Genomic DNA, 23,961 nt, shown 5'->3' with positions numbered 1-23,961 from the left:
TTGCCCACCCGCCAAGTCTCTGGCCCCAGGCAGCCCTCTCTGGGGGCCAATCCAGTGGGATAGGCAAACCTGACCTGTTAGTCACTGTGCGGTGAAGGTAGACAAGGGATGCCTGGAAGGACCGGAATGAGAACTGAGAACTACAGCTCACATGTGTTGTAGGGTGTCATATCCTTTCTGCCAACTCCCATAAATGTCTGTTTTTTCTAATGGTGTGCATATTGAGGTGACATATCTTTTCAGAAAACACGTTTAAGGAGAAATGAATCTTGAATGGGCATCTCTTTCAAATGGTTAATGAACTAGGACAGAAGACATATTGGTGAGACGTAAGTCATTATGTCTACTTTACAGATGAGAACATTGAGGCAGGGGTTGGTAAATAACTCGCCCAAGGCTGGCACCAGCAGCCGAGCTGAGAGTGAAGTCCGTGCAGTCTGCATGTATTCATAACCCTATGCCAGCAGCTTGAGTGCAGAGAGCGAGAGACTTTCTTCTCTGCCTTCCCAACCTTCCTCTAGCACAGAACTCAGCAAGGAAGACTGTGTTTCCCTACTAGAATAGAAGCTCCCGGAGGACATAGATTGGCCACCATTCGTATTTAAACCTAGAGCTAGCAGAGTAATTCACACATACAGCAGAAACTCACATATGTATCTGTGAGAGGTAAATATAATTCGTTAAACAGAGTTTGGAGATTATTCATTCTTTTGGATTAGTCATTCTTCTGTGTCTTTGATGAGAAAGTTATTAGACACACTGGGTAGACTTTGTCAAGCCTTGTGATGTGAGGATGTGTTCTCCTGAGTCAAATTCTCCTTCTGAACGTGTTGGCATTATTTCCTAGAAGAAATGTTTTGTAAATCTGGCCAGAAAATCAACAGGGACTTAAGCAAGGTTAAAGGGATTAACGTGTATTTGCAGTGAAGTGAATCATGCTATAGCTAAGGAAGTAGTTGGTTTTGCAAATTTAACCCTGATCCCCAGCTCTTATCTCAAGCAAACATTCTTTTTCCTTTTTAAAAAGAAATTGAATTCATGCCGGTATGGAAAAAAAATGCATCTTCAATATTAAAGGTCCACTGTTACTGAACTTTACTTATAATTAAAATGAGCACCAGAATTAAATAATATATCCTGCAATGTTGATCAAGCTCAGCCTCTGCCCCAGAAAGCTATGTGTTTCTAACTTGTTGGCATTTTCAGGACATTAATAATAAGAACGACCCCAATGGGAATATTCTAGACTTCGATATTCACAAGGATTTTGGAGAGTGTCCTACCTCTGGCATTCTTACAAAGATAAGTCAACACAGGGACAGAGTGAGTCCTTGGGTTGTTGCAGTGCTCTGGAAGGGACAGATGCTAGGCACAGTTGTCACAGACTAACCGGCTGTGATCATCTAAGATGGTCTCCGGCTGACACCAGGGAGGTAGAGGCACTGGCCACAGTGGATGAACAGCTCACTCCAACAGGCTTAATAGCAAGAAAGGCCAAACGGTGCCTGGTTGACGAGTAATCATGAACAATAGAAACAATTCTTGCTCTTTTTTGCTCTGAGTTCTAGAAACCGACAGCGAGATAAGAGATGGGGACATGTCTAAAGAACCATTCATTAAGTTTGAAATGTTCCCCCTTTTTTTTTTTGCAGGGGAGTCCTTTTTTAACTATTCTATCCCCATGTGAGACTACATCCACCTCCAGGTGCACATTATGGGTTTTTGTTTGTTTGTTTGTTTAAATCCAAGTCATCTTATTAGCCCACTACTGGAAAAGCAAACAGATGGAGAGGGAAAGGGCTGGAAGAAAACATTCCCGATGTCCACTCTGCCAGCCAGTGCTTGCTAAAATTCTTAACCTCGCACTGTCTGATTTTATCCAAACAACCACCCTCCAAGGGTGATATTGCTATTACCATTTCTCTCATTTGGGAAGAGCTTACGTGATTTGTCGGAGGACACAGAATAAGTAGCAGTGCTGGCATTTGAATGTATTTGCTTAATGCCAACCCCCAAGCAACTGACCTGAGCCCACCTGTGGTTTGTGCATTGGCGAAAAGGAAGGAGCGGGGAGCAGTGCCTGCAGCCAGGAAGATGAATGCCAAGGTTGTGATGTGCCATTGATGTCCCTGTGATGAGTAAGATTGTTGTGACACTCAATCACAAGATGCTAAATTCTTTGAGTGCACATTATGAACTGACTGCGGTTATTCTTATGAATAAGTGATATTCCTATTTGTCTGGGAATAGGATGCTCTCATCCCGTTTTCACCATGTTCACATTTTTCTTTCAAGATCCTGCTCAGGTCGGAAAGCCTTCTCCCACATTGAGCCAAATGTGTCAGCAGCACTGTAGCTTGTGGATTGTGTCAGGCTGAACAGAACACAACTATCTATCCTCCCCATCACAGTAGATGTTTTTGGGGTGTTCACAGTGACACTGCTTGTCTTCTCCATATGACTGCTCCCCCCACCATAGGAACAGGTCCCCCAAGACCTGCTTATCTGTATAATCTTACCCTGCACACGTAGTTGATCCAGCCAGAGGGGTCATCAGATTGAGGTCAGAAAAATCAAACCTTTCTTTTTGTAGAATTTGGAATTGGCATAAAGAGCCAGCCAGCCAGTCCAGAATGATCTTGATTCAAATGGACATAAACTTGGAAGTTTAAGAGGGGGCTGTTTATGCCCTCCACGTGCATAGATAATCTGAAGGCCAGTTTAGGGAGCGAATGAGAATAAAGCAGAGACAGGAAATGGAGCAGAAGGACTTCCTGGGGTCATAACCCTGTTTCAGTTCTGGCTTCCCTGAGTCCTGTGACATACCCCAGAGGCCTTCTAGTAAATTCCCCTTGCAGTTTAACCTTGTTTGAGTGAGTTTCTGTTGCAGGAACCTGAGCTCCGCGAGAACTGTTGGCCCGGTCTGTCCACCTATGCAGCCCCCAGCTCTACAAGCCTTGGCTCGACTCCATGAATTTTTGTCGAATTTTATTGACTGAATGCAGCTTTTCTATTGGAGAGACAGAGCTAACACCGCCTGATGTGCCCCCAATTGTCTTATGCTTCGGGAAATTAAATGAATTAAAACCAAGGGCTGGTTGATTCCATCAAAAGACAGGTCGTACCTCGCTGTCATTCCATCCCACTTCCAGTCTGAAGAGGCAGGTGTGGGGAGAAGCTGGCTGCACACTCAGGAGAGAGAGGCCAGCGGGAGGAAGACAAGCCAGGGAGGGGAGGAAAAGGGCTTGTGTTGTTCTGTTTGCTTTGGAATCAACTTGTTCTTTAATTAAGGGAAAAACTGCCCTCCAGCCAGTAAAAACACCCCCAAGAAAATGAAAATAATGTAAATTGAGCTAAATGAATACTCCAGAAGCAGCACTAGAGCTTGGTGGGGCTGAGTGGATGCCTTCGAGGTTTTGAAAGCACAGCCTGCAACTGCTCTCTGGAGCAGAAACACCCTCCCTTTTGTTGGATGGCAAAGGAGGCTAAATGCTGATGCACCAGGAGGGGTTTAGGGAGGAGTTAAAGGGGACAGAATCATCCCGCAGTGCTGGCTCTCCAAAGACCAGAACTGAAACAAAGCGAAAGTGGATAATGATGGTAATTCCCGGGGTTTCTTCCTAGGGGTGCTCAGGGTAGAGAAATCACTTAAATTGTAATTAAAATACACAAAGCAAAATGGTTTAAGGGGAACTCATAGTTTCTAGCAAAATACCGTATTAAACACAGGAGCATTTTACCTGGGTAGCCGCTGAGTGAGTGATACGTGAGAGGGTGTGTGCGTGGGTGTGTGAGCGGCACGGTGGGGGCTGCAGGGGCAGGAAGTGCAATATTTTAAGCATCCCAAGAAGTCACAGTGGCCTACCCAAGTTAGCGGAACACTCTGAGCTTTAATTTTTGGTGTTGCATCAAAGGACTTAATTTCCCAAGCTTTTATCTTAAAGAGGATATGATGGTGGCTATTTATATATATATATACTTCAACAGGGCACCTCTCCATGTAGCAAGGAGATTTTCTTGCAGATCAGTGTTTCAGACTCTTCAGATAGCACCATGATCCTCGATCAACGTTGATGTGTGATGATAAAATTATGCAGGGAGATTTTACTTCCACGGGCCTCTTGGTGCTAAGAGAGCCCTGACGGAACTGCTCCAATCCTTTCATTTTCTGGATGAGGGAAAGGAGATCCTGAGAGCTCACGTTGCTTGCTGAAGGTCATCTAGACCTAGGGCGACCATATGATTCATTACACAAACGAGGGCACTTCTGAGAGTAAGAGGGGGTGCTATTACAATGACACCAGGACCCACTGGGCTCAACCTGGATGGTCCTGGGCGAGGTGGAGCATGTGGTCTTCCTGTTCACACAGCTCAAGGCTTTGCCCAGACGCACGGTGAATGAGAAAATGTTCTACTAGCAGGTGCCCTTGGCAAGTAGAACATTTGGGGCTGAAGGGCACTTCTAGGAGGCCAGGCTGGGGAGTGAACTTCCTTGTATGTGCTCAGGCTGATGAATTTCCCCACAATTTCAAGCTGGTTTAGCAAGGGCCTGACTAGCTTGTCCAGTACCTACCTGAGTGTTTAGAAAATGTGTCATTCTGTGTAGGACAAAACACTCTGACCAATGGATGGTGCCTTTTGCAAAGAAAAAAGGTTTCTTCCAGGGAGATTGGCATTGATAAGAAACTGACAAGCAGAAAAGGACCCCAGGCCCACCTTAGAGTAAAGGTATTTGGAACCAACTCACCATGGCTGGTGGGATTTATAAGAATTTCACCCTCTGCAGAGACGCCACTCTGAATTCTTGTTAGAGGTGGACAGAGGGTAGCAGGGCTGACCCTGGGGGAGGGAGCTTGGAGAAGCATGGTGCTGCTGGTACGGGCTGCTGTTTTTTGAACACTCCGTCTGTGCCGGGCACTGTTCTGAGCACTTAGAGTATATCGGTCCTCTTAATCCTCAAACCAGCCTACAGGGGAGAAACATTCTGTACCCTGACTGCAATGATAATTATGCAAATCTATACCTGTGGTATACATTTAGAGAACTATATGCCAAAGGAAAAACAATTATAATGCGTAATGATTTAAGAGATAAAGTTAGAAAAAAGACAACAGACTGGATGAAATTTAAGAAAAAGCAAGACTATAGTGATGGCAGGTCGGTGGTTGTCAGGGGTCAGGGACTGACTGCTGAGGCATGGGGGCACTTTTTGGGGTGACGCAAGTGTCCTAGATCATGGTTCTAGCGGTGGTTATGCGACTGTATATTTGTAAAACCAGTTAACATGGCTGAGTTTTACTGTACAGAAACTATCCCTCGATCATGCCTGACAGCAGGGGCATCACTGTCAGTCTCATCCTATTCATGAGGGGACCCAGGCACAAGGACGCTGAGTAACGTGCCCAAGGTCACAGCTGATACCTGACAGAGCCAGGATGCAAACACAGGAACAAAGAACTAGCAATCTCAACCCCTACAATCAACCACTGCTCATGCTGGTGGGTCACCGCTCCTCACCTGGGGCAGGGGAACATATCAGCCCTAGTGAGGCAGGTACAGCCGGCAGGAAGTGCGTGGTGCCCCTGGAGGACCTCACAGAAACAGCAGCCATTCTGGGTGGCCATTCGGGTCCACCACAACAAGTCTTTCCTGAAGCAGACACAATGATCTGCTCTGAAATAAAATTGGTGCAGGACACTGACTCTTTAACACAGGCGTCTAGAGATCTCTGGGTCCTTCCCCTCTTCCTGGCTTGGAGTGTGATTTAAAACCTCCCAGCTAAGCTCATTTTGCCAAAGAGCTCCTGCAGGATTCATTTTTCAAGGCTCAATCCAGAAATTTCTGGCTCAGCAAATAGATCCAAAGCAAGAAAATGTATTCACCCCAGTTACCCCTGCGCCAAGGAACATGGTTTCTCATGCTTCGTGGAGGGAAACAGATGTGTTTATACACAAACAATGTGCAGATATACCATGCCTTGCTTATTACATTGCAAAGAAGTGACAGAAAAAACACCTGGGCGTCTGTATGTCACTTCCATGTGAGAGGAGAAGGTGAATGAAGCTGCGGTCCTCAGCAGATCCACAAAATGATGCCGTGTCATAGTTCACATTCTGACTGAGTGGTTCGAAGAAACAAGCTCCTGTCTCACTTGACAGCCAGAAAAAATACGGGCTGCTCATAAGGTTCATGCAGACCTGGGGCGGCCCTCAGGCACTGGTGGGTAGAGGGAATGGACATGCCCATTCTCAGCCGATGCTCTGAGGCAGAAACAGAGAGGTCAGGTGACTTGCCTAAGGTCACTCAGCACATAGCTGAAGTCAGAGACCTGGGTTCAAATCCTAGCTCTTCCCCATACCAACCGTGTGACCCAAGGCTCGTTCTTTAACCTCTCCAAGTTGCTTTTCCTCACACGTAAAATCCTGTTCATTAGTGTTAGCTCATGAGTTTTTTTTGTGTGTGTGTGTGTGCAGATTGGGTGTGATAAGGCACTGCACACAATGCCTGAGACACAGTACATGCTCAATGAATGAAAGCTGACGGTAGCAATCATACGAGTACTTTGTGATTACATGTCTTCTCTGTAAGGATTCTAAACTAGAAGGGCTACAAGGTTTAGGCTAACAACTAACTCATACAGCACTTCATAACTTAAGAAGCCCAGTCACAGGAGTGTTTTCTTTGCATTGCACAATCACACTATCACAGATAGAGGTCTGGCTTTATTGGCCCCATATCACAGTTCAAAAGCTTAAGGAGGGCTGAGTGGTTTGCCCAATTCTGCCCTTACTGAGATCACAGGCCCTGCAAGTGACAGAACGGGGTCTTGAAGTCCGATCTTCTAAGTCAAAATGTTTGCTGTGTGTCCAGTGGCTTGGGTGTGTCCAGTGGCCCCAGTGGTTGCCTCCTAGGACAATGTTCTGTTCCTATAGTGTGCTTGTCTCTGTTTCCCTGCAGCAATCTTCCAGGCCAACACAATGACCCTTCCTGGAGACAGCCTCTAAGAAGCTGATCCAATGAATAATCATGAGAGCAATCCTAGAGTTGCCCTTTAACTGCTGAGATGCGTATAGATTTATAGAGGCTGACTCTGGCTGGTATTTGGGAATGGATAATTACCATCACTTACTATATCCTAGGCTCTTCAGCTAAATATTTACTGCCCAGAATACTGCCCTTTCCAACCAATTCTGCACACGAACATGCCACAGGCAACTAAGTGCCATAATTCATTTAAGGCAACCATAAATCTAAGGCTTCCACCAGAAATGATGCAAAAAATTAATGGAACATGAAATCAAGTAAATGCAATTGAGTACAGTAATTAGTTCATATTTTAATCCTCAGGTCTGTTTATTATCCGTCAACTGGTGAGCAATTAAGTCGGCGCCATTGAGATGATTAGCTTTGTTTCAGCAGAAGTTTATCGATATGTCAGAGCAAATGAGTCTGGGGGTTTTAAACGGCTTTATTTTGAATTGTATAGCAGCACATTCATGGTGCGGCTAGACATATAATGACTTAATTTTGCAATATTATTATCTAGATTACTTATATTTAATATTACTGAGCTGTTCCAGATGATTATTGGGGATAGTGGGCAGGGAGGGGGGATTCAAACTGTAGAAAAGCAGCTTATATCCTTAGGTTTTTAATACGATAGTATGATTGCCTTTTCATACTGAAAGCAAACAAAGGATCTTTAAGGCATTTCACTTTCTCCCTTAGTCTTCCAATAATTAATTTCCACGTTTCTTGCAAATAGGCACTGTTAGGGTTCTTACATTGGTGGCATTTTTTATTGGGGGTGGCTTGGTGTCTTCTAAATCCGTTTCCTCATGGACACTCATCAGTGCCCTTGTTTGTAAAATAATGTGTCAGTGTCTTTAGCTTTTTTTTTAATTTGCACATTAGGTGTGTGTTTAAAGCACCCACTTTTTAAAAAAGATTTATTTATTTATTTTTAGAGAGGGAAGGGAGGGAGAAAGAGAGAGAGAGTGGGGGGAGAGACAGAGAGAGAGAGAGGGAGAGAGAAAGAGAGAAACATCAATGTGCGGTTGCTGGGGGCCATGGCCTGCAACCCAGGCATGTGCCCTGGCTGGGAATCGAACCAGCGATGCTTTGGTTCGCAGCCTGCGCTCAATCCACTGAGCTACGCCAACCAGGATGTCTTTAGCTTTTTGAGGTGGTACAAACACACTTGTGATGGCGCTCTGCTCACTAAGGTAGGAAATCTGAGTATCAGGCTAACCTGCTTCACTGGGCAACAAAAACTGATGACCTACAAGGGTCTTCTGAATCTTGGGATTTGAAGTCATTTACAATGCTATTTGGAAAATTATAAATTCCATACTAAGAGTCAGGAAACTTGGGTCCCAGTCCTAATTCTGCCACTGAATCTCGGTGACTTTGGGCAGGTCTCCTGCCCTCTCAGGCATCTGATATTTTTGTTGTTGTTCAGTAAGTGGGTTGGAAGAGACGACCCTAGTGGGGCCTCCAACACTGACACTTTGTATGGAGGCTTATTCTCTATGGAGCAAAGCTTGTTCTTTCTAATAGCAAGTCTGTATCTTGAAGTGGCAGATGTCGCCTTTGGTGGAATCTCTACAAATTTTAATGAACTGTTGACACCGGTCAGAGTGGTAGTGCATGGATTTTTCTTACTCCGCACCTTTTTTTCCAATCAATTTTATGCCTGTGGCTTTGGAAGTGGATAAAAAACAGTAGGGCTAGTTCACAGAAGTGTGAGAAGCCATACCTAATTGCAGTGTCATTGGTCACCCATTTAGCTCTTGTAAATCTGTTAACAGGGATGGTCTCCATGGCAACAGTTAGGGGCTAGGATAAACCTTGATCAAATCTCAGTTAATGCCTGTCTTTAATACGTCTGTAACACCTCCTTCCTTGCTTTAGACGAGCACTAGGGGCTACATCAGAGTCAAGTGGAGGAGGATGGTGCTGGTCATAATGTCATCCTGGTGGGACCAGTCAGCACTATGATGCAGGTTAGGATGAAGTCCATGGGATAATGAGCCGACCTCAGCAAGCTGTCTTTTCTCTCTTAGGCTGTCCCACCGCGGGCATCTAAAACTGGCAATGCAGGAAGCTGCTGCCTTGGTCGGGCTGTCCTTTCCCAGAAGTAATTATGAAAATGTCCAGAGGGAAAACTTCCTCTCCTGATATCACAGTCCTCCTCTGCTCACTGGTATTGTCGTCATCTGCCTTACCACTGTGTGGGCTTCTGACCTGTTTGCTTTGCTTCTGGAAGGCCAGTTTGCTCACTCAAGGTAGGATTGCTCCCGGAATCCAGAATCCTGCTCCCAGGTTTCTAGTACGGGCAAGGTCAAGTTCCCTGATCTGATCCTGGGAGTAGTTCCAGGGCTGAAATAATGAATATAAATGAATTTTTCTAGCACACCGGCTATCAATGGTTCCATTATTCTTCCCATGTACCCTGAAGAATTCACTTACTCTGTATTTATAAATAATTTAACATAAATGCCTAGAACTTCCGTTAATATGGACATCAACTTTATCAGCTTTACCATTGTGACAACAAAATTTAATGAATGATATCCTGGGCATAATTAAGGCACTCTGAGAGCTACAGTCTTTCAAAACTATCTTTCTTTACTCACTCAATCTTTGTTCAACAATATCTACCAAGTGCCCAAAATGTGTGTAGAAAAGTATTGAAAAGTACAACCTACTCTGACTGCAGGGAGTTAACCAATTGGGAGGACAGGATCCTCTACTGGATTGCAGACTCCTAAATGGCAGGACTCGAGCCCTGTAGGTCTTTGAATTTCCCCACTGGGCCAGGGTCCAGAGTAGGTGAACAGGCATTATTAAGGGGTGTGTGGATAAACCTTGGCCTATATTAAGCAAAGCTGTGAATCACAGGACCCAACCTAAGTCCAACCTCAAACATCTACTGTCTGGTTGGTCTTAGGCCTCAGTTTCCCCAGCTGAGAAGAAGATAATAGTAAGGGTGACCTCACTGAACTACTGTTTACTAATTAAATGGGAGAATATATACCACTGTGCTTTAGATTTCATTCAGGGTAAAAGCCAAATGCAAAAGAAGTCCATGCAGAGGGGGCATGATCTGTAGCAGCCCCTGGTCCCGGTCATGTGTTTCTTCCCTCTCATGTGCTATTACTACACACATGTGCTTGCTGCTCCTGCTCTTCACAGAATGCTCACAGCTCTTCCCCACTTCAAAGCCGTGGTCCTGGCTATTGCTTCTGCCAGGTGTGTCCTCCCCCTACGCATCTCCATGGCAACCTCACAAATGTCATCCTCTCAATGAGACTAATGCTGACCACCCTGTTTACACTTGTAACTCACGACCTCCATTCCTTATGCTCTGAAACCCCTTACTCTGCTATTTTTTTCCCAGAGCATTTTTCATATTCTAACTTTCCATATAAATTTACTGATTGGTTATGTTTATTGTTTGTCTACTCTCACTAGAATGTAAGCACCTTACAGGCAGGATTTTCCTTATTTTACTGACTGCACAGCATGTGGTAGGCACTCAACCAATATTTGTTAACCGAATGAATAAATGAATGAAAGGAAGTTGCAAAACATGTAAACAGAGGCCAGGCTGTGTATTTTTGGTACAGTCAATGCTACTGTAGTGGGAGCTGGGCTGCGGAGCTCAGTACACGGCAGAATCACAATAGCCATGTGAAGTGGATAAAATAAACAGGAGGCTCTGGCCACAGGTACCCTGTGAAGTGGCTGGTACAATTCTTAGTGTTCCTTCTTACCACTTTGAAAGGAAGAACTTACAGAAGGTTTTTAAAATGAATATTTCCAATTTCCCCCAAATGAGAAAGATGCTTCTTGTGTGCCTCACTACTGCAACTTAATCCGCTGGCACAATTCCTTTCAAATATTATCTTTTGCCTGGCTAATGTATTTGTTTCTTTTCATAAACACCCTACTTTATACTGGACATTAATCTAACCACTTAGACATGATTAGCAAGCTAAGGGTCTTACTTATTAAAAACAGTTAATTTTCCCTCTTAAAAAAATAGAGACATTTGAATCTCTGAATACGCTCATTTATCACCAACCCCCAACAAGGCATCCAGGAGTTCTCCGTGTACGACATGAATAATTTTTATAAAAATGCAGTTGCTGACTGTGTCGTACATCCACGCAGTTTTATAAAACAAAGCAAATGATTACCATCAATTACAATAACCTCATTAGACAAGATGGCAATTAATCTATGGCTCTTCAGATAACGACTGTTGCGCTGTGCCAAGGAAAATGCCTGGCATTAATTGACTTATCACGATCAGCAGTGATGGATGGGGCAGATGGCAATGTGATTATTCATCGTCAACAAAATAAACACATGCTTTGTTGCTTGAAGTGTCTACTTGGGTCCTCTCCGTGGACAGCCAAAAACAAAGACCAAAGGTGTCCATGAAGATAGCACCAAATAAAAATAAAACGTTAACCTACGGGATGGGGTATGTTTACTTTAACTGGGGCTAACCTTCAGTAGAATTCAACTGGAAGACATTTTCTACAAGGAAATCATGGATTGTGTAGAATGTCAGCATTATACATTAAAACTAAAAGGATGTGTGTCACCTTTATGAAGTGCTCAAATTCCATTCCATGTTTAATAACCCCACTGATGGGAATTTGCTATTTTCAGAGACAAACTCATCCCATTGATTGACAACTCTCATAGTTACAACCTATATTTAGCTGAACTCTGTTTTCTGGGAACTTCTACCCATTGATGCTAGGTATTTTCCCTCATACCACAAAGAAGATACCAGACTTTTCTTGCTCACTAAAGCCCTTTAAATATCTCAAAGGCCAAATGCCTATCCAACTCCTTTTTATGTGACATTGTTTTGGCACCTCCAACATTCTAATCTCTAGCACTGAAACCTATACCAGTTGGTAGACCAGTCATCCTAAGACCGCTTACACTGAGAGGAATGAGCTGGGAAAGAAATGTGATACAGCTGATGTGGCCACCCTGAGCAAGTCTAACTGTACTTATGCTGAGGCCAATGCTCAAGTTTGCCCTGGAGCAATGGACACATGTATGTGTGGCTACCCTGCTTAGGAGGCTGTTCTCCAAATCCCATCCATCTAGAAAGTCCACAGCTTTGCCATTTTCAGCTGTATGGCTTTGCTGATGAAATCCCAGTTTAAGAAACTGAGATGATTCGGGCAGAACCCGAGCTGGAACTGGCACAGTGGTCACGGACCAAAATCTCTTGGGGGAAGTTTTACAAATGCACATACTGGACCCCACTCCTGGAGACTCTGATTCAGTTGCTTTGGGAGAAGGACTCCAATGTAAGTATTCTGACAACGATCTGCAGTTAATTCTGGTAGGCAAATGCTTTCTTCATTGAGAACACTTAGTAATGTACAACTGAGGGAATGCTTCACAAATCTCATCATCAGACTCCTGGGAACTTTTAAAGCACGATTCCGTGGAGTGCTGACACCTGTGGTCTGCGGTAAGTCTAAGAAAAGGAACATATTTACAGATCAAATTGTTACATGCTTCCTGTAAGGATTTTGGAAGTTCTCATTTACGCCAAAGTTGTGCTTCACATATAAATCACAGAGCTCCCTTATTACATATTGAAGAAACAAGCAACTCTGAGGAATTCTACAATGTAAAGATTTTAGCCAAGTAACCGTCAATAGTTTTTCATTTACTCATTGAATAAATTCTTTCATAAGTTCGTTTTCACTCTGAGGCAATATTGTGATAGGCACTAGAATATAACTACAGTGAGGGAGAAAAACAAATAACAGCAAACAAATAAGTGAGCAAGCAAGGCAACAACTAACTTGTGGTTTTAAAGGGATGAATTGATCTAATTTTGAATATTTTCTAATTCAGATTGGCAGTCTCCAGTCACTGTCAATTCATGAGTTGGTGCCCCACTCTAGGACCTGTAACTCCTGGGATTTTCTCATTACAGTGCTTTGGCAGACATCTCTAATCAATCCTAGAATGTCTGCTACAGAATCAGGAAGAAGGCCCATATCTGCCTCAACCCTGTCCTCTATGCAGCCATTACTAACTGATCACAGATGAAATCTATATGCAGTTTCCCCAATACACAGTGCCCTGACTCGCATGGTGCCTTTATTGTCCTAACTTCCTGCTTTATCTTTGCCATCTATCAACGACTGAGTACTAATTTCTTCTCACATCTGGACTCCCAGTTACTTTTCAAAATAACCTTGACAGCTGTCTAACTCAGCTTTAGAAAGGTCAAGTAGCCATCTCAAGACCACACAGTTAGTGTGCATCAAAGCCAGAGGTGCAAACTCAGGTTCTTTAACTCTAAACCTGATGCTTTTAGAATTGTTCTGCATTGCTTCTTTTCTCAGCTCAGTTCACAGGTGAAGGTCCTCCCAAGCCCATCAGGTAAAAGGCCTTTGTACATCTCCATTACAGCATGACATTATACTTGAATGATTTGAATACAGCACTCTTTGAGCTCCTCTGTGATTGGAGCTCTGTTTTGATCTCCATGTTCCTGGTAACTAGCAGAATGCCTAGGAAGGTTTTCAACTGATGCACTTTGAACAATTATTAAAATCTGGCCACTGTGCTCACTGAGGTTGTGCATGTCTTTCCCAGTGTATGGCCCTATGATATTAAAAACAAAACCATGTTTAAACATGATCTTGATTAAACTAACTTAGAAAGACCAAGTTGATAATGAGATACACACTTTTGGTATTTCAAAACTGTCTTGACATCACATCAGTTACTGAGGACTCTTAAACAGAAACCTAGTTATGGAATACGCAGCATATAAATACCCCTGGCCCCAAGTTAATAACCATCCTCGAGTGTAAGAGAGGTAGAAGAGATCAAATAAAATACATCCTGCTTGTCAAGTGTCACGACACAGATGTTAGCTATTTAGACTGCAGCTCTCATACCTGAAACTGTGGTTTGGCTCACTGTTATGACTGGGGATTCTGTCTGAGTCGATGGTGGCATAGAGACACTCACCATTTATGGTCACTATTGAGTTGCCTGACATTTATTTCATAGTAAATTATAATTTTGTGCAAATAAGACCCATTCTACCAGAAGGGAGAATTGTGGACTATGCTATCATATGTGACATATGGAAGGCTGATTGCCCAGAGAGAAGTAAGTGAAGATGGGCTTGAAAGGTAAGGGTTTGGGGCTGAAATAATGCTCTGGAGACAACTGAAGCCATGAATCACAAGAAAGGTGACAGATGTGTGAGAAGGAAATATTTGGTTTAATTTTGGCCTCCCCTGATAAACACTGGAACCTCTTTAGAGACTTCTATGTCAACTTGGAAAAGACACAGAGAAAGAAGGTACAGATCTTCTTGTTTCATAGATTCAAGAGAAATCTTTCCATCTGTTACCCCACCATAGACATAAATTGGCACCACATCTCATTATTGGCACTTAACTTTAATACCTCAACAAACCCACCTACCTCCCCAGAGAAGGCTTGTCCGTTGAGGAGGTGCTCTGACCCTTGACTATCCTCACTCCCAAAGTGTAGCCGGATCTCCTCTAGCCGGTGGCTGTATGTCATGGGCCCTCCTGATATGTTGACCAAGTGCTCCTTGTCCAGGCGCAGGGACACGTGTCTTCCGGTGTTGTACATGGTCCCACTGACCTGTAAGGCAATGGGCAACAGGTCAGGCAAGGCTCTCCTCTTTCCATTTCTCACCAAACCCAGCATGGTGCTTAGCCTCATGCTTTTAGCTTCCTCTTGATGAGAGGAAATTAGGTTGAATCCAAATGTGGAGTAGGGAGCGGCAGCCTCCCCAGAGGGCATTCCTGCCCTACCTGGTTTCTAAGGTACTTTTTGTGCAACAAAAACCACGTTATCATTTAGGAATTTGAGGTAGAAACTCAAAGGAGATCTCATTAACTGTGACTAATATTTTGGACATCACACCTTATAAAAATTAACTTTTCTTCTTACCCTAAATATTGGGAAAGACGAGATGCTGCAAAAGTTCAGATCTCATGTATGAGAAATTGGTGAAAGCAGTTAGGAGAAGATGTTACAAAAGCCAAGTGAGAGACAAGGAAGCCAACATGGATGAACAGGAGCAAACGCTACTGGGAGACTGAAGGCTTCAGTCTGTAGTCTCACGTGTCCAGTCCTGTGTGCTTGGTTAGGTCCCTCTCTCACCTCTGCAACCAGATGCTGCACAGAATGAGAGCTCTGGTCCTTCCTCACAGCTGCGGGCCTCAGGGCTAAGCTACAGAGATTCATACAAAATTCCTCTTTCAAAGATTCTCAGACTTCCTCCTCACTCCTGAGTCCATCTTGCTTCGGCCCCTGCAAGAGGTGAACCTTACCACTTGGTGTTACGTTTCCTTCTTTCCTCTTTGAATGTGATGTTTGGCTTCATGTTCCTATTTCCTTAGTACCTGCCAACACTTGATTCTCGAACACTTAATCCTACCTGTGACTTCTACTGCCTTAGTCTTCTGGGCTGACTTAGCTCTAGGAGCAGATCTAAAGCTTAAGGAAGGCTTTGAGTGGGTCTGGCTCGAATGCTTCTGGGCTATTTGGTGCAGAGTGACTTGCATTTTCTTCTCGCTTACTTTGACTCTTTTGGGCCCAGCTTCCTGTCCCATGGGTTTCTTAAGGGCTTCACATAACTTCTGATATCTTTATAGCAGTAGCCTTGCCTGCCCCTCCACCCTTCTGACGCTAGTCTTGGAAATGATCAGTCAGTTCAGTTCCGCAGAATGCTCTCTGTGGCAGAGACAGTAATGCTTGCTGAACACTCCACTGACTCATTATTCTGCCATCTTGCCATAAGGTGGAGCCCATGGGACTGGTGTTGGTCAGGGGCTAGGAAGGGACATGACAAGAGTCACTTCCAGGCTGAAACAATGAAAAGCTTATGCACAGTTCTCCAGTCTCTCTTTTCCCCTGCTACATCAACCAAGCAGGTGATGTAAAAATATGAAAATGTGGTGCACCTACAAGATGGACCCTATGGCAGCCTGGGGCCCTGACAGATTATGTGTAGGTTGCAAAAATGGCCAGAATTGTTCCCCTCCCCATAATTGCACTTCTTACAATGTGAGTTTGTAGCTGCTCCCAGCAAGACAGGGGTCTATCTCTTCATCCCCTGAATCAGGCTTGGCCTTGCACTTGCTTTGGCCAATAGCATGTAGTGGATGCAACATGCTAGTTCTGAGAGTAAACCTCTACTTTCTTCCTCCTTCTTGGAACCTTGAGACCACCCTGCAAGCCAGCCTGAGCCAGCCTGCTGGAGGATGACCCCATAGTGAGGACAGCCATCCCAGGAGAAGCCGTTCTAGATTGGCTGTTGCATGGATCATCCGCCAGCTGACCGGCCCAGCCCAAATCTGCTTAGCCTGGCCCAGGCCAGAAGAATGGCCCCCACACCTGTAGACTTAAGAGTGACATAGTTGGTTGTTGAAAGTCCCTAAGTTTTGGGGTTATTTGTTATGTAGCAAAAGCTAACTGATACACATTAAGTCAATCATCTCTCTCTTGTGAATTTGGATCTGTCAAGAGAAACTTTGGACAGTCTCTGTTGAGTATGTGAACTAGAAAGTCACATGGAGCCACTAAGTGGCTTGACTCAGACCCAGGAGAAAAGAAAAGCAGATGTGCCAACAGTAGCAAAGGAAACCATGCAGAGAGAGACAGAGAACTGGGGAGAATAACTACTTGAATTTCAGAAAACCTTTGCACCCCCTTATTCCAGTTCCTTTATGAGACCATAGGACCTGTGCAGTACTTTCTCAGATACTTTATCAATACATTAATATTTTTCTTAAGTTATCTAATTCTTGCAACCAAATGATCCCTGTCAAAGACTCCAGTCTGTAGGAGACTGTTCTGCGTGGCATGGGCCCAGCTCCCACTTGGAGATGGACAGGACCCACGCCCACAGATAGGTTCTCCCATGGGGAATCAGGCCTGCAATGTGCCTAGGCTGCGTTGAGTCTTGCTCCTGCTAAAAAACTCCCTCACCCTGAATTGAGGACATTTACTACAAAGTAACTTCCTAAAATCCATGCTAAACCTTCCAAGGATGAGTGTAACCAGTTCAACCACTTTTCCCTTTTCATTTGCAAATATCCCTCATCTGTGATGTGACTAGTAGCATTGGCTCCTTTGTTTTCTGTAAAAGGTAACCACCTAAAGTGAACCTGTGAATAGTAAATGAGGACCATCAGGTAATGTGCCAGGAGATAGAAATAAAGGCCTCTTATGGCTCCCCTTGAGAGAAAAGCCATGCTGTCCCTTTTTCTCCACTGGACACGGTAGTCCAGGAGAATGTCTCATTTCATCCATAGTGACATGGACACTGTGGGCCAGTGTCTGCATCACCAGTCCTGTTCTCCAGTTTCAAATAAATGCAAATTTAGTATGAGATAATTCGAACTTATTTTTTTCATGTCCCAATTCATGATTTCCTTTGCAGTAAAATGATTAGAAATATGTTTGTTTGACATTGCATTCACCTTTAAGTAAAAAAATGTATTTTTAAAATTGACAAGATAATATACAGGCCTTATGGTAAAGAAGATATAGAATAGCTCAAGAAAATAAAAATCACCACTAATATTTTGGTATATGTGCTCTTCACATTTTTAACTATATATACCTATATTTTAATGAGATCATTTTACATATGTATATAAATAGACAAGTTATTTTTCACACATGTGATTTATATTTAAATACATATAGCCATATAGAATGTAAATGTATTAATGTATATCATAAATATGTTAGATATTATTTTTACTAACATTTTATATATTTCCAGGTTATTAACTATTCTTTTGCAATATTACTTAGAAATGACAGTATAATTTTCCACTGTAAAAATACATAATTTATTGTTGAATCTTTACATCCCCTCCACTTTTTCACTATTGTACAAAAATAATGCAATGAGCATCCTTATAGATAATAGTATTACCAAAACAGGGATATTTCATTAGGCAAATTCTGGGTGTAATGGTGTACACATTATTAAAGTGCTTACTGCCCAGTATCCACCACTCTGGAGAAGAGATTCCACAGATCTGGGCTGGGTCTCTCTAATTCTCTTCAAACGACGAGAAAAACAGAACCATGAGATTCAACCCGTAACACCCACGGGCACCTATGGCACGCGAGGCAGAGTGAGAGGAATTGCACTGAGTTCTTACAGGACGCATGCTCTGTGCCAGTGGGCAGGTATCTTGGGCTTCCCTGCACTTGCAGAAATCCTTTCATCTGTCTGTTTTATGCTCCTAAGCAAATTGCTGCTCACCAAATCTAGGCAGTGACAATGTCACATACTTGTCCGCATTTTCACATTACTTAGCACCCTGGCACATAGCGGATGGAAAAATCAAGGCCTCTTGAGTCAAAACATTCCCAATCTGCCTTTGGGGACCTTGGGTAGTTCAGTTAATTTCTTGAAGCCTCAGTTTCCTTAACTCTAAAGTAGGGATAAGAAAATCTTCCCCATGAAAACAAGGGATTAAAAAGCTAGGAGGCATGTATTCATTAGAAAACAAACATCAAAATGATAAAAGTAAATCTCTCCTTATCAGGAATTACTTTAAATGCGCAGGATTCCACTTATATGAGGTACCTAGAGGAGTCAAAATCACAGTGACAGGAAGTAGAGTGGTGGCTTCCAGGGGCTGGAGGGAGGGGAGAATGGGGAGTTATTGCTTAATGGGCTTAAATATTTGGTTTGGCAAGATGAGAGGGTTCTGGGGATGGACGGCTGCACAACAATGTGAAGGTACTTCATACCACTGAAACGTACACGTAAAAATGGTTAGCATAATAAATTCTATATGTGCATTTTATCACAATAAAAATGGAAAAAATATCCCCAATGAGGTTGCAATGGGAATTAAATAAGTAAAACAGATAATTTTCCTTCTCTTCCTTCCCTTAATTTTGACTCATTGCACAGGTGCCTCACAGACGCTGAAGGGCCCACGTAGGCCCCCCCATACTTTCCGGAGCCCGGTGGGACTCAGTGTTGCTCGCTGAATGTCACAGTGAAGAACTTTAATTGACCTCTGCATTGTGATGAGTCGCCTGTCTCCCATTTTGGATTTTAAAGCTCCAGGTGTGAGTGAGATCTATTCAAGATCAACCTGAAGACCGTGAGGCAAACACAAAACCAGGGCAGTCAGGAATAAAACACTGTGTCTTCTAGTTGTCCACTCCACTCCCGGACACCATCTGCGTACAGGACTCTATGCTCCCTCTTTCCCTCCCTCCCTCCTTCCTTCCCTCTCTCTCTCAACAGTAATTGGTAAATTATTCAATGTCTGTGACTATGTGCTGGGAGCTGATTGTATGGAGTAGAACCAGACACGCTCCCTGCCCTCATGGAGCTCACACTCTCCATTGTGTAGAGACCCGAGTGGAGGGAGAAAAGTGATGGGGGATCCACTGGAGTTCTACCATTTGCCTATGTATTCTTACACATGATGCAACACCCTCTTATCCCCACTGTTTCCCTAGACACCAAAATAACATTAATTTGTATTAATCAAAAAAAGCTGTGTAGCCACTGTATGGTTTGTTGCACTTTAATTTAAAAATAAAGGCTTGACAACGTTATGTATGATATCTGCTGGTACATCTGCACTGTAGTAATTACCACTGCGGCAGTGTCACTTCATCTGTGATGGTAATTATGGTGTTTCCAGTGAGTTACGTAGGTGCACAGCATGTTGAAGAAGTTGTACGATGCAGACCAGGAAACAGAGCCTCGTGGAGAAGTTGATGCTGCAGGGGATCTCCAGGTTGCCTCTGGCTGCCTTGCGGTTCTCCCTTTTGTTATATTTCAATCCTCTGCAAAGTTAGATGAGAGATGCATGCCATGCCCCTTTTACAAATGAGGAATGTAAATGCCCTTGGTGAATGCTCAGTGACTTTTCCAGGATTGCACAGCTGACAGGGGTGGTAAATCCAGGTCTTCTGATCCTACGTCTAATGATTTAAGAGAAAGTTTATTTGGAAAATTACAGAGGTAGCAGAAGTGAGCCAGCTGGGCTGCGCAGGCTCGGGAAACTAGTTACAGAGGCAGAGGGGCCCTTGGAGCTTAGAAGAGAGAAAGGAAAAGGTAACGCACCTGAGAGAGGAAGAGGGGAAGGGAAAGGCACAGGTGAGGCAGAGAGGAGGAGAGCACGTTGGACCCTTCATCTCAAGGGTTTTAAAGGCTAGGAGTTGAGGGGAGGTCTTAGGGGAGGCTCTCAATAGAACACTCAACAGCTTTATGCTGATGTGTCAACACGAGATTTAGCCTCTGACTTCATCTGTCCTTGGATAAGTCTAAGGATCTTGATGTGAGCAAATGCAAGTATCTCAGCTTGTTTCAGATGTGTACATGCTGATAGAAAGAGACTTCTTTTAAGAGAGTGGCTTGTGTGATCACACAGGCTGGCAAGTCTAAAATCTGTAGCGTGGGCTGGCTGGCTGGAGGACCAGAGAAGAGCCAGTGCAGCAGCTCAAGTCCAAGGGCCTCTGCCGCAGAATTCCTTCCTGCTCCAGGGAGGCCAGTCTTGCTGCTCTGCTCAGGCTCTCACCTGTTTGGGTGAGGCCCACCCATAATACAGAGGGTAATGTGCTTCATGCAAAGTCCACTGATTTCCATGTTCATCTCATCCAAAAACACCCTCACAGAAACATACAGAATAATGTCGGACTAAGGATTGGGGCACTATGAGCCAGCCAAGTTAATATATAAAATTAACTGTTATACTTACCTTCAAATCTCATTTGCTTTCTCTACGACATCTTATTTAAACAGATCTGAGCCAAAGAGTTGTGTTGACATCACACGTAACAGTTTATATATGTAAAATCTATATGATATATAAACATTTCATAATTTATAAAGTTAGCCATACCAAGTCTGTTCTCCAAACCTCATTCATACAGTTTGAAATAATGTGCATCTGAATTATAGAACAATTGTTAAGAAACTATTCCATTTTTCTCACCAAAAGCTGTGTGGACAAGAAGGTAGATTTATTCTCGAGTCTGTAGGGAACCACAGAGAGGATTCTGGTGTAAGTCCCTCATGCTTTCTAACTCCCTGTTTCCAGATGGACAAAAAGAGAAGGTACATCTTCCTTTTTTTCTTCAAAGACCCAACTCACAAAATAAACATATTGAAGATCTTTTGGTTTAATGGAGACAGCACTCTCAGGGCTGATGTTTATTGCAGATAGCTAAGCATGTGTAAGTCTCGCCTTCAGAAATTCCAGAAGATTCAGTACATAGTTATTTTCTTGGTGTGATTCAAAGAGTATGTGAAGTTTGCAGTATATTGTCTCTCAAGGCAGTCTGCCCCAAATCTCCTCAAATGGACTTGGAAATAATTCCCCAGAGCTTCAATGGAAATGGAACACTACCAATGGAGTAGTGGAGAGGGAACAGAATTCCGACTGTGTAAAAGGAAGAGACAGTCCCCTGACCTGCATTCTCAACACAGTAGGTTAGAAAAGGCCGGGTGGAGGGCACCCACGCACTCTGAGGACTCACTATGTGTCAGACGGCACGCCACTTTATAGACCAGGAGACTAGGTACAGATGGCCCAAGAACTCCACTCAAAGGTGCAAGGGGAGCAGGGGACAGGATTGACACTCAAAAGAAATCTTTATGACCCAAAGCTCACGGTCTTCCCACTGTCTCAGAGAGCAACTTCAAAGCCACCACAGAGAGTCTGCATGCTGTTGCTCAGTGACCTTGTAAATTCAGACAATAATAGTCTTTTTGTTTATTTTTCTGTATGGAGTTGGCTTAGGCCATGATCACTGTAACCCAGGAGCGCTGGCATTCTCGTCTTTAAGACACAGTCTTATGTAGCGGATTGTCTTTCACTACAATTTGAGGGGACACAGTGGGCTGAGGGACGGAACCCGACATCCCCAACAGCAGTGGTGATGATGGTGTATTCCAGGCCTTGTACTTAGCAGCTTCGTATTTAGCCCTTGCACTGCCCATGTGAGGAAGGCATTACTACCCGTATTGCCCTGGAGAGGAGAGGGAGGCTCCATAAGTGAAACGACTACCTCACCCTCAAGTTAGAAGTCAGCAGAACCAGAATTCTAACCCAAGCCTGCTGGATTCTAAATGTTACAGTTCTTGAAAGAAAAGTCAGAATTAGGCTGAGAGTGCTATGGAAATCTGTAGTTTATAAGTAACTTCTGGGCCTGGGGATACATTCTTGAAACCCAAATATGGTGTCCCCATGGATGTACCAGATTGGGTTGAATTTGGCGGGACCTGGCCTGAATACTCTTGGGGTTTTATAATTCTGGATGGCAGGGGAAATCCCAGTTGAAAGATGGATCATACCCGCCTGTCTTAGTGTTGGCTTAGCAACTGGGTGGCCGAGCCTATACCACTGGCCCAGTGCCCGGAGGAGTTAGTGAAGAAGGTCCAACAACCATGGCATATAAATTAGGTGTCCTTTCTTTGCAACTGGGGTTTCCTATTATGTGTGTCTGACTGCTCTGCTGAGGTGTGTAATAGGTCTTCTTTGTATGTAATTAGTGAGCCTAAGAGATTTAAGACCAGCACTTAGTCTGGTTTCCTGCAGAGTAGCTCGGGGTGCCAAAGGGTTGATTTGTAAAGGCTGAATGAAGGAAGCCAGTGGGTGGCTCGCTCTCACGGGCACTCCAGAGGCGTCACTGCAGGGAGAAACCACTGAAGTCCAATTGCTGGCCTCACCGCAGTGTGGCATATACACAGACTGTCGAAATTAGGGTTGTGTAGGTTCTAGAGGTAAAAGGACTTCAGAGATAAGCAAGCCCAGCCTCTTACTCAGTAAACCAGGAAACTGAGACACAGAGAGGTTGAGAGACTTGTACAGGATTGTGCAAGTTAGTAGCAGACCCAAGACTAGAAATAAGCCAAGTGACTCTGGTCCTTAATCTGTGAAGCACACCTCCCCTTACTCTTTTTCTTTTTTTCTCTTTAAGTTATTGTATATTGAGCGTACATAGCAAACTAACTTGGGAATTAGAAATGCTCAAGAACTAACGGTGTATATACATGAATACCATAACCCCTAGAAATATAGAACAAATTCAGCCTGGACATAGATAGCATTTGCATGATGTCATTCATGTGGGTGTGGGGCTCTTCTCAGCATTTGCCTAGGTGTTTAATGCTATGAACATTTTGGAACAATGATTAGAAATGGAGGGGATTAGATGTTGAGGAGAGAGAAAGAGGTAAAGGATGTGGAGCACTGGGAGAAGGCATATTTGTAATGCAGATCTCAAAGAAAGCAGAAGATAAATATCTGGAGCTCTTGGGTTGAGGCTATTAGGGAAAAAGTGGCTGAGATGTGGGTAAGGAAGAACATAAAACCGGAGCACAGTGATCTGCTTGGAGTTACCATAGATGGAGTTGTGTGGGAGGGCTGAAGAAGTACTTCCAAGATCTCACCCACTGTTCTTAACCCTGGAGGGTGGATAGAGGTTTCTTCTTTAATAATGCCAAGTTTATTCCAGTCTTTCTCTAGCCCATCAGCCTAAGTCTGCTTTTCCTATGAAGAGACCAGAATTTGGGAGTCAACATAGAAGTACCAGATCACATGTACTGCTTATTATGATATTAATCCTATTGCTACGGTAAAAATTGAACCTACGTATGGTTATATTGACTCTTCAAACTACACATCATTTCTTGGCAAACTCTACAGGGATGTCAGGCTGTAACACTGTGGCAAAGCATCTCTTTTTTTATTTAAAAACTATTTTTAAAAAGATTTTATTTATTTATTTTTAGAGAGAAGGGAACGGAGGGAGAAAGAGAGGGAGAGAAATATCAGTGTGTGGTTGCCTTTCATGTGGCTTCCACTGGGGACCTGGCCTGCAACCCAGGCATGTGCCCTGACTGGGAATCGAACC

The 23,961-nt window shown here is 43.7% G+C and overlaps 1 protein-coding gene across 2 annotated transcripts in view; it reads right to left on the bottom strand.

Moving 5' to 3' along the window:
* Positions 1-23,961, bottom strand: part of CA10 (carbonic anhydrase 10) — a 451,674-nt gene that overhangs the window by 91,882 nt on the left and 335,831 nt on the right. For both annotated transcript variants that reach the window (XM_028521194.2, XM_028521193.2), the window contains one exon: positions 14,500-14,685. In XM_028521194.2, the coding sequence (XP_028376995.1) occupies positions 14,500-14,685 (186 nt within the window). The remainder of the gene's footprint in view (positions 1-14,499; positions 14,686-23,961) is intronic.

This window comes from Phyllostomus discolor, chromosome 8, assembly GCF_004126475.2.
Source record: "Phyllostomus discolor isolate MPI-MPIP mPhyDis1 chromosome 8, mPhyDis1.pri.v3, whole genome shotgun sequence".
Classification (NCBI taxonomy): Eukaryota; Metazoa; Chordata; class Mammalia; order Chiroptera; family Phyllostomidae; genus Phyllostomus; species Phyllostomus discolor.
Note: the sequence above shows the minus strand (reverse complement) of the source record. Positions and strands in the feature narration are given on the sequence as shown.